We start from the raw sequence: 12,290 nt of genomic DNA on the forward strand, positions 1-12,290 counted from the left end.
ATGTCGAAGCCGCTCCAAAAAGTTTTTAGCAAGCAGCAAATTCATTTTAAGGATAAGGGGGTCAGTCACTCCTAGCGTGAAAGATGCAATTTTTTTCTCTCTCTCAAACCACTTCCTAGAATATAATTTTTGAACTACTCAAATGACACGCTGTTTAAAATTGCCGTTCATCCATCAACTGCTGCTCTTTTGCATCTTCATAAATCACTTGCCATGGCCAGAGGCAGATTTATAGTTTTGGTGCGCTTCTAGCGCCTCATTCTGGTCTAATTCTATTGAGCACTCATTCCTCAAATTTGCCGCTCTAAGGTATAGCCCGCTTCGTCTCCAATCCTGTCAATATGCCTCAGTCTTTTAAGTCGATCTTTAGGACGCGCGTATGCTTGCACATTCTCTTGATCACTTTTCAGCGGCTCACACGCTTGCACACACACACACACTCTCTAGGTCTCTCTTTTAAGTCCCTCACATGCTTGACCACACTTTAGTTTACTCTTTTTCATCCTTAACATACTTGCACACACACTCTAGCTACTCTTTTGGTCTTTCCCACATGCTTGCACACACTCTGGGTCAGCGTTTCTCAACCACCGGGCTGCGGCTTAGTACCGGACCCTAATACTGGGCCGTGAGTGATTCGCAGTTTCATTTTCCCATTAATTTCTCGTTAGTTGTGTGTATAACCGGGCCTTTCACTTACGCAAAAGAGATTTACCGGGCCGCGAGCTTCCAAAGGTTTAGAACCACTGCTCTAGGTCATTGTTTTGATCCCTCCCACATGCTTGCACGCACTCTAGGCCACTCATTTGATTCTTCCTACATGCTTGAACACTCTAGTCATTCGTTTGGTTTAACATGCTTTTTTGCAAAAACTCTAGGTCACTCTTTTGGTTTCACATGCTTTTTTGCAAACATTCTAGGTCACTCTTTTGGTTTCACATGCTTGCAAACACTCTAGGTCACTCTTTTTGATCCCTCCCGCATGCTTGCACACACTCTAGGTAACTCTTTTGGTTTCACATGCTTGCCCACACCCCTAGTTTTGGCCCATATGAATTTATTTTCTCTTCCAATGTTATTTTGGATAATCCATAAGATAAAATTAGTAATAATCAGGAATTGAATCTGAAATAAAACCCGCAAGCAATAATAATTCTTCCAAGAAAAGCCGAACATAAGATATGGATATTTCATGATGAAAAATGACGGGGGGAAAAAAGATAACATGGAGATAAGAGAGGGAAAATAAGTTATGCAATGACGACGGGAATATGCATCGATCAATGCCAGAATAAGTTTCGAGAAAGATCCATCAAGGACCACACGAGGTGTCAATGATGATGATTTCCAGTCACTATTGATTATCGCACCTTTCACGATGATAATCTCAAGTAAAGAAAGATGGCGTCGACAGAAAGGCGGAGAATTACATTCATCATCACCATCATCATCCCATGACGCAGACCAGCACTGCACAACCTCCGGTCCGTGGGCCAAATGCGGCCCGCAGAAGAGATTTCATCCGGCCCACGAAAGTTGTTCCGGTAGAAACGGGTCAATGCACGCAACACGATAAATACCTCGACTAACCATATTTCTTTTATGAAGATGCGTGATATAGACAGAAATATTTTGAAGGCAAGTCGGCAATTAGAGACGAAAAAAATTGCCAAAGGCAAGTAGAGTGCCAGTTACAGCCTAAGAAGTTATCTAAGGCAAGTGAAACTGATTACAGACGAAAAAAAAATTGTCGAATGTAAGTAAAGTACCATTTACACTCGAAAAAATGTCAAAGGAAACGAAGTTGCCAGTTACAGCCCAATAAAATTTCCAAATGCAAGCAAAACTGCCGGTAAAAATTGTCAAAGGTAAGTAAAGCTGCCAGTTGCAACCGAAAAAGTTGTCAGAAGGCAAGCAAAAATGCCAATTATAGCCGAAAAAATTGTCGAACGTAAGTAGAGTACCATTTATAGCGGAAAAACAGAAAAATTGTCAAGGAAATGAAGTTGCCAGTTACAGCCAAATAAAATTGCCGAAGGCAAGTAGAGTGCAGTTTTCAACCGAAAAATTTGCAAAAAGCAAGTAAAGTTGGCCCTTTACAGGCATGAAAATTGTCAAAGGTCAGTATAGTTGTCAATTCCAACCAAAAAATTGTCGAAGGCAAGTAAAGTTGCCAACTACGGGTAAAATTTGAAAAAAATTGCCAACCGCGGAAAATAATAGGTGCTGCAAATCAAAATATAGTTTAAAAACAACATAATTTGACCAATATATGAGATAAATGACTATAATTAATGTTGATAATTAGAGTAATAATTATCATAATATGATTTATAAGTATTTGAAAAAATCTTGATAAAATAATCTTAATAAATAGTCTTGATTTCAAAAATTCAACTGAGCCTCTTTGAAAATGAGAGAAAAAATGGGGCATTTTATATAAAAAAAGTTGAGATGGCCAAAATGCGGGTCATATGGCCACCCTTTATATACAAGTTTCGTAAATACGCCACAAAGCAGTGGCGTATTTACGGGGGGGGGGCTTATATAATATCGCGGGATATATATAGGTCTACCAAGGCTGCATTTCAGAGGGAACGGCAAATTTGAGAAATGTGACAAAGAAAACTAGTAGAATGGGAGAAGGGTGGCGAATTCGTAATAACTCCTCAAAATCCGCCTCTGCCAAGACAGCAAGAGACCAGATCAGGAGCGACCAAAAGAGTGACCTAGAGAGTTTACAATCACGTGAGTGAGCAAAAGAGCGGCTTGAGAGCAAAGAGAGGGGGGGGGGAAGAAAGAGTGAAAAATATAAAGCATGAGCAAGCATGTGAATGACCAAAAGAATTACCTGGAGAGTGGGGGACACAGTCAGTGGGCAGTCAAAAGAGTGACCTAGAGTGTGTGCAAGCATGTGAATGACCAAAACAGTGCGAAAAAATGTGAATGGCCAAAGCAGTGTGCAAGCACGTGAATGAGACCAAAAGAGTGACTTTCAAAGTGAGTGACCAAAAGAGTGACTTTCAAAGTGAGTGACCAAAAGAGTGGCTTACAAAGCGCATGAGCATGGGAGTGAGACAAAAAGAGTGATTTACAAAGTGTATGAGCATGGGAAGACTTTCAAAGTGAGTGACCAAAACAGTGACTTACAAAGTATATGAGCATGGGAGTGACCAAAAGAGTGATTTGGAGACACAGGTGTACGTGCAGGAATGGGGATGCAAAGCGGGTTACAGCCACAAGGTGGTGAATTCGAGGATATAGTAGTCAAGAAAATTAGACTGGAATGATAGAAGCGCGGCAAAACTCGTATAGCCCCGCAAGCGGCAAAACCTTTCTTTCTTTCAAACAGAGACACAACTCTATGATGGTCTATCACCATCTATGGACAATTTACTACCTAGTGAGTTGTGCCGGAAATGCAACTGTGTGTGTACCTTACAGTCTCAGTTCGTATGTAGTGTTGTATTTGATTTTTTTTTTCAGTGCCGCCATCTACATTTCAGAAGTGGAGTGATGTGTTATGATTGAATTACGGCTCGCACAGGCGGCAAAACCATAAATGCGCCTCTGTCCGCGAACAGCATGAATACCGCGTATCTGGTCCCACGGGCTGCAAAGTTTGTGCACCCCCACGACCTAGACGCCCAAGCAAATAACTTAAGAATCAAATAAAATAAACATTTTTATCGCAGAACGAGCTGACCATATTAACCAACGGTGGCGGCGTTGCCGTGAACAGAATGAAAGATCGGCCACATTTAACGATTATTCGTAACATCCTGGTTCACCCACTCGTGAAAAAAGAATCATTTGCATACATTATTTGCCTCATTAATTGCGTTAACATCGTCAAGAAAAAAAGCGTTCTAAAAACAGGAGGAAAGATAAAAGAGAGAAAAGAGGACTTATATACCTTCGGGCCAGTTGTCGAATACGAAGTGGGCGATGTCCGACGCCGAATTGTTTGGGCTGAACAGGTATTCCCTCGTCTTGCCGCTCACAAGAATCAGCCTCAGGTTGATCTGCAAACAATTAGAAAAACTCTCAGTTCAAATCTTGATTGTAATTATGTGCGAAAAACAAAACCGAAAAAAATATCTGTATATGTAACACTACTTCTTACAAAATGGGTGGTATTGTTAAAGATTTGCGGAATATTGTTATCATGAAACCGTATACGAAGGCTTTTTAATAGCTGGCTACTTCACCAAACACCAGGGTATGAAAAGAATTATGATTTCTTCTTTAAAAAAATCAAAAACATCAGATTTTTTAATTTAAATGTGAGATTATTTTAATTAAAATTGACTGAGACTGCTTAGGGGCCGTTCAAGTATTACGTAAGCAAATTTTTAGGCATTTTTGACCCCCCCCCCACCCCCCTTGTCAGCTAAATTTCGTCATCAGCTCTGCCCCTCTGAATCCTAACTCATATTTTCATAAAGGGTGGTTGATGACGTAAGCATTATCCAAACCCCTCCCCTTGTCATCAGAAGTCAGCAAATCGGAACCCCCCCCCATCGATGATGACGTAATGCTTGAACGGCCCCTTATTAATTAAAAAAAAATCTGTGTTTATGTAACATGAAAGGTCATAGAGCCCAAATTAACTTCATGGATTAACATTTAAGTGTTTTTATTCATGAACCCCCCTTCCCCCACCCCCATTAAAGTGAATGAGTGGTGTCATCTCAGTATCACACATCCTAATCTATCTGGTGCAGACATTCACTCGGTGTACATGTGCAACCAAAGGGCCATTCAGCATCCAACTAATTCTATCGGCAAGATTGTTTCTTGCACAATGAATAGATTGTGTTTCCGATTTGTATGATGTTGCTTAACAGTTTACACATTTTTATTCTTTCAGAGATTTAATGAGTTTTGGTAAAAAAACGAGCAAACACACAAAACTTTAATACGAAAAGTAGAGTCGAAAGCCCAATGATATTTATGTTGGTAGAACATAATACGCCCCCCCCCCGACCCCCACTAAATGACGGGCCTGATTGAAAATACTTGATGCAGTTTAGCACAGTCTAGAAATAGAGCAGTTTTCTTTCTGCTGTGTATCTAGGGCAGCGGTTCTCAACTGGTGCTCCTTGTGCACTCTCCAGGGGCTCCACGGCCGCTCGAGGAAAATGAAAAAAACCAGAAAAATTACATAGTAAGTTTTTACATAGTAAAAATAGATCAGTAACGTGATGAATAATTAAAAAATTGGCCTACGGGGCTCCGCCGTAGAATCTTTTTACTTAAAAGGCGAGTCAAAAAAGGTTGAGAACCGCTGATCTAGGGATTAAGTTCAAGTCTATTATTTACCCCCAAAAAGAGATCTTCTATATTTCTTTTAATCACAAACTTTACCACACATCAATAACATGCATGCAAGCCATACCCGGTTACTTTTACTTCAATATCACTGAAGTTAATGTAAAGAAAAAAAAACACCAAAATTTAAATTTTGTGATTTAAATCAATGATTTTTAAAAAAAAAATTAAGTGATTTAAATCGGCGTACTCTGCCAAACACCAACTCTGGCGCCATATCGCTACATTGCAATTTACTATTAATGAGATGGGTCTAAAATAAAGGGGCCTGACAGCACCTCAAGTCAGCACCTCCTAGAGATAGAAGGCCTCTGCACTGTTTGCCATAAACGTCATTCAGACTACCTAGCAAGTTTGCTACATTTTGAAACACAGCATCCTATTTTTTTTTTTCTTATTTTGGCGTAAACCCTTTATGATTGGCTCACAAATACCGCACAGTTGGATGTGGGGCACACGACATAGAAATCGCCAATTCTGAGCCCGATCATTTCTTTTCCTCACAACGATGATACTGGCACGAGCATGGAATTTTTTTCCCTGAATATTCTGAGGGAAAATGGACTACTTACTGACGTCACAAGCAGACTGCGGGGGCCTCCTATTTCTAGGTGGTGCTGCTCAAGCTCGTTAGGGAAAATAGCTTATCTATGTCCTCCCTCGAGCTTGAACCTAGGATAGGACCATCACAGCAACCTTCACGGTGGAAAACAAGCGTCTTACCACCAAGCCACTCGCGCGCGATCCGATAGCTGGCTGATGGGAAGATGAATTTAGGATCAACCATTTGTTAAAAATCTGGTTAGCGCAGAGTGACATCATCCTTGGATGAAACTGTTATTGCAATGAAATTCTTCTTCGTACACGCTCTATCATTTTGATCATTCTTGTCACACCGCGGTCATTTTCTGCACATGACGGCTGGTTAGACCGGGATTTTCAATTTATTGCCGATTCCGAACGGCAGCCCCCCCTTTTTTCATACTCGCTGAGAGGTTGGTGCGTTAACCTCCTCGGTGTGGGACTTCCTGCGACAACAATCTTTTTCTGTGGTCATGCTGCCGTTTCTGTTGCACCCCCAGCGTCGGGAAAGTTTCCGACTAGGACGAATCGGAATCATCCCTTCATGTTGACGTTATTGCAGCATGGTTGGCTGGCTTGGGTCCCATATCTCTTCGCCAGACAATACCCGAAATTATTTTTAGGAACCGAAAATAACTTTAAAACAAAAAACTCGTGACCATTTCAGCAATTAAAAAATAATTTACGAGCATGTCTAGGGTTTTTGTTCCTCAAACAATGACTCAAATGGGGGGGAAAAAAATAAGGAACAATGCCAACCTACCAACGAACAGTTTCGGACAATCGACAATATCTATGTACACTTGTCTTGTATTTACAACTGATACGTGACAGCCAAGGCCAATTCTCATTCCAATGACGATAGAGATGACGGTATAGACCAGGGGTGGCCAACTTCTCTATTTTCGAGGGCCAACGTAAAGGTCAGACGCGGTGTCGCGGGCGCCGCACCAGGGGCAAAACTCCGGCAAATAAGCCGCATGTGAAAGGGGGGAAGAGAACTCCGGCATATAAGAGCCGCATCCAGTATGATAGCTTGTCGCAAATATTTGACGGGATTTATTATAACTCTAATTAACTAAACTCTTCATTGAATTAAATACTAATTATAAATAATTATATCAATGAACTATTAACTGAACTCTATTTTTTGGAAAAGAGCATTTATATGTTTTCTTACAGACAGTGAACAACGCAGAAGAAAACTGCGTAAATAGCTGCAGCGTGGACTACAATTTCTTACCAGACCAGACACAAATGTTTGCCCCATGTCCAGCTCTTGGAGCTGATGGTGCGATTACAGACGGACTAGCAAACAGCCTAGGAAGGTGTATTTAATGTACGTCAGTAAGGGGCCATTCAAGTATTACGTAAGCAGATTTTCAGCCATTTTTGCCCCCTTCCCCCCACCCTTGTCAGCAAAACACTGACCCCCCCCCCCCTCGTCAGCGGCTTAGAATATTTCACATCTTCAAAAAGGGGTGGTTGATGACGTAAGCAACCTTCAAACCCCCCCCCCCCCGTCATCAAAAGTCAGCAAATTCGAACCCCCCCCCGATGCTGACGTAATACTTGAATGACCCCCAAGTAATGAAGACCGGGTTGCTTCCACCTTCTCACTGGATAGAATTTTTCCAGAGTTTTTTGGAGTAGCTCGGCAGGTCTGTTTATGACCCCCCCCCCCGAAACGATCCCGAAAAATTCCGGCTTTCTAGCACAGGAAATCTCAAAATCTGTGTTCATAACCTCCGAAATGATCCCAAAAAATTCCGAGCGTCGTACACGAAATGAAACCTAAATTCGTGACTTCCAAAATCAGCCCATATATTCCACTCCCCCCATCATGGACAAATCTTACATAAAACCACGATCCAACTCCTGCAATTATTATACAATCCAAAAACAAAAATGCAAGAAAAAAAAATCACGTGAGGGGGGGGGAGGAGGAAATCACCAACAACTCCATGACTGTACGTGAAAAAGTCACAAGTAAAAGACAGACAAAGACTCTTCCCAGAAGAGAAAACACCAAACTACTAAATCTAATTTATGACACAAATTTCCAAGGAAACATCCCAAGAAGAGCGTATTAGTTTAATGTACTTGCGTTTTAGGTGGATGAGGAGGAGAAAGACATGAACCTGGAAGCAGTCCTAATTCAGTTATACACAGTGTATATATATTGCGGGGAGAGAGAGAGAGAGAGAGAGAGAGAGACGAGGAAAAACACTCTCTACCCTCTCTCTCTCATCTACAGAGTATTCTCCTCGTTGCATGTGTAGCAAAGTCGACAAGTGTACTATTATTGATCCATCCACCGTAGGATGCAGGGGAAAAAAGTAAAAAAGACAAAACCCAGGGCCAAGGAAAACGGTGGAGAATGGCTTAAAAGCTCTCTCTCTCTCTCTGTAAGAGAGAAACAAACTCTCACCACGCACCCTGGGTAAAGCCATTTCCCCAGGAAATCGATAACTGGAATTTTTCCCGTGGAAAAATTTCCGTCCCATTTTTATCCCGGTGTGGTAGGAGAGACCTCTAGAACCACGTAGGTTGCCAGATATTTAGCGATATTCCCTGTAGGAACCCCAGGATCTCCAAGAAAATGGAGGTCGCCGCGTGTTTTCGCTTCCCCCCCCCCCCCACCACCACCACTCTACAAATTGGATTTCATTCTTCAAGAGAACTACTGCGTACTGTATAACACATGAAAGGATGCAACTGAAGTGTGAAACGTCTTGTTTCCGGGCTTGTTTTTTTAATGGCCGGTATTTGGCTCCAAGAACTTACACGAGTGTGGTTCGAGTTGATTTATATTTCACGGAGGAAGTTCTCGATAAATGTTTTCCGTGGAAAAAAAGCATTATAGGAATTGTTAGGAAGATGCTTTTTATGTATCTGAATACAATATGAATGTTTTATAAACGGATTTCGCTAAGGTAATGTTCAAGGCTATAAAATGAATCCCGTTTTTTGGTTTTGGGGTTAGGGGGAAACGCGTAAAATTGTTCTTCCGTTAAAGGACCAAATACAGTAAAACCTCTCTTTAGCGGCAACCGGCGCGGGACAAAAAAAAAAATCATTCTTAAAAGAGAGGTGGCCGTTAATCAGGGGTTTGAAATGCATACTTTTATTGTACAAGATGAAATTATTATTTGGCCGTAAAAGAGGGGGTGACCGCATCTGAGAGGGATGTCCGTTAAGAGGGGTTTTACTGGATTTTAGTTAGTTTTTTTCAAATTTTTGTCACAAAAAACATCTCCCTATGCACCACACAGTATAATAACACAGGGTCATATGAAATGGTGCCACCTATTTTCAAGAATAATTTTTTCCCCCCGATTGCGAGATGTTAAATATTCCCCCTCCCAACAAGAAACCAAGAAAATTGACTCCGCCCATCGCTTTTATTTTCCTCACAATGATACAAAGACACTTGCCATGAAGTGTGTGACTTTCTCGGAAGATAAATACTTTTTTTTGGAGAAAAAAACTATTTTGCATTATTTTTTCAGCATTTACTGTGCTGAAAGAAAGGGGAAAAACCACACACACACACACACACACACACACACACACACAGTGTTTCTTTATTTCTAACTTGTTATCTAACTCTGAACAAGAGCCGACTCCGCCCACTGTAAGTTGATCGATTGGGGGGAGGGCAATGGAAAACATGTTTGACTGTAAAAATAGCTTCAACGCTTATTTGGGCCGAAATAAAGATGTTTTTAAGAACCTGAGATGATAACCCGATGACTGAAATGAAGCAGACCAGGTTTGACGAGATATCTCGGCATTGCCGCTGTAAGGGTTTAAAAAAACACCTACACATACTTCCATTCCCCCAAAAATCCAATTCTACTCGAATGGAACCATGATATGTGCAGGTCAGTCAGCCGGTTCTACTTGCGGCATAAGACCCTCTTTACACAGCATGAGCTATTAGATCGAACAGGCAAGAGATGCTGGAGGAACCTAATATCATGTTAATATGGGCTAAAGGACGTGCAGGAACCAAGAGCAAATGAAAGTATTGACTGTTTTTTGGCAGAAGAAGCAATTTCCAGTGACACACACGAATATAACCGAGAAATACTATTCTTTATTTCTACTGCCAAAAGACTTATCAATAGAAACGAAGTGGCAAGAAGAAGAATGGAACGAGATTGGGCAGAAAAATGTACTAAATTCTACCGAAAGTGAACGAAAGACCCTATAAAATAATGGTCAAGAGATCATGTCCTATTCACAACAAAACACGGATCTGAACATGTGCCGCGGGTCACTTGAGTGATCTGAGAATGCACCGCATGCCACTTGAGAGATCTGAGAATGCACCGCACTCATATCTGAGAATGTACCGTCTGTCACTTGAGTGGTCTGAAATTGTGCTGCGAGTCGTTTAATGATTCTGCAACTGTGCAGTGGTGATCTGTGAATATCGCGCGGGAAACCTCTTATAGATATGTCACAGCAAAGGCAACAACCAGCCTTTTGAAACGGTTAAAAGAACTCAAAATGTGCTGCGGTTGCACAAGTGATACGGAAATGTGCCTCGGGTCATTTGAGTTATCTGAAACTGTGCCGCGGGCCACTCGAGTGATCTAAGAAATGTGCCTCGGGTCACTTACGTAATCTGGAAAAAATGCACACAGCTTAATTAATTTTCTACAACGTTTTTAGTTTCCAATTCGCGAGCCACATCAGGTGACTCCGAGGGGGCCTGAACCTGAAAAACTAGACACACTCCCACGTTACTATTCCTATGGAACCTCTAACTAATAGGGAGTGTGCTGGAAAGCAAACTCCGAGGCCCCCCCCCCCAATTTGTCCCGCGGGCCATGGGTTGAGTCAACACCTTCTAGAGCAATACCTTCTACTTTAGAAGGCATTGGTCGAGTGCGTATGCCACAATGTGATCGTTAGCACAATCCGGCAAAGGCCATTATCTCATCAGGCGCGATTATAGAGGGATGGGGGAATGTAAATACAAATGTACAAATACAAATACAACGCCACAACAGGCAAATTGCCCAACGAGGTGGCTAACTTAAGAACATCATGGATCCCCGAGCCATTTTTTGGAGGCCCTACCTACTACTGCTGCACCCCCCCCCCCCGCGGAACCCCCAACGAATCGGTACATGCGGGAATGTGCGTGTACGTGTAGTGAAACCTGACGTGAAGTTTTTTGTTTCTCTGTAATGCTTGTTATGTGTAGTGCTGCCATCTACCACCAGTTTTTCTAACTATGAGTGAAGTGTTATGATTGCATAATTTACCGTTGTAGGACTGTTGCTCTCTGTGGCGAGACTTTTTAACGGGGAGATCGGCTCGCATTTGCGCCTTGAAGTTGGGAACCACAGAAAACCAACTTCAGCCGACCACCACTGTGGGGTTCGGACCCGGATCCTCGCATCGCGAGTCCGTCACTATAACCACTCGATATATAAGAATATTTTATCAATCCAATCTTTTTTTTTTTTACTTTTAAAAATTCAAAACGGGACGCGCGTCGCTCGATAGATAGATACACGCCCTCGAACCATTGTGTTTTGGGCCACAACAAAAAATTGGAGACATCGCGCATAAATCGATTTGACCACGTGGGCGGCTTCGATGGTCCTCAAGGTCGAAGTCAAACCTCTTCTCGGCTTATGGTGCAAAAATAATGATAATAAATCAGCGGTGTTTTTTTTTTTGAATCAAGGACAATGTTAAACCGACCGTACGATTACCTGTCCATACAGCGCCATTTTTTTTCATTATTATTATTTTTGTGAGAGAGCGAGACTCACCCTTTTTTTCCTTTCCATCCTATCATAATCATCGACGTCCTTCGATTCATTCACTGATCACTTTTGAAGGGCAGACACACGTCGGTTTTTAAATGCACGATTTTTTGTTGTTGTTTTTTCATTCATGGGTGCCCGTTTCTCTCGTTACTTTCTTTTATTCCACGACCCGCTGGACCGTTCGTGTATCGTTTATGAATGTGAATGTTCTCCAAGAGAAAACGAGGATATCTAAAAGGGTGTATTTTCGAAATTAGTATATCGAGGGACGGATATATCGTGACATTGAGCCGTCAATGAACATTGTAAAAAAATACATAGATAGGAGGAATAATTTGCGGGCTGGCAAAAAATTAATTAATAAGAGGAATAATTTGCGCCCTGTCAAAAAATTAATTAAGAGGAGGAATAATTTGCGGGCCGGCAAAAAAATAAATTAACAGCAGAAATAATTTGTGGACTGGCAAAAAAATAAATTAACAGAAGAAATGATTTGCGGGCTGGCAAAAAATTAATTACTAAGAGGAATAATTTGCGATCTGTCAAAAAATTAATTAAGAGGAGGAATAATTTGTGGGC

At 41.6% G+C, this 12,290-nt stretch overlaps 1 protein-coding gene across 1 annotated transcript in view; it reads right to left on the reverse strand.

Annotated features, from left to right (window-relative positions):
- LOC149069932 (ubiquitin-like protein 3) overlaps window positions 1-12,290 on the reverse strand; it is a 94,627-nt gene that overhangs the window by 18,610 nt on the left and 63,727 nt on the right. The window contains exon 2 of the mRNA XM_089249621.1: window positions 3,917-4,025. Coding sequence (XP_089105747.1) covers window positions 3,917-4,025 — 109 coding nt within the window. The remainder of the gene's footprint in view (window positions 1-3,916; window positions 4,026-12,290) is intronic.

Source organism: Pholcus phalangioides, unplaced genomic scaffold (genome assembly GCF_987345545.1).
Source record: "Pholcus phalangioides strain wild (caught in Gottingen) unplaced genomic scaffold, Ppha-v1.0 ptg000022l_1, whole genome shotgun sequence".
Lineage (NCBI taxonomy): Eukaryota > Metazoa > Arthropoda > Arachnida > Araneae > Pholcidae > Pholcus > Pholcus phalangioides.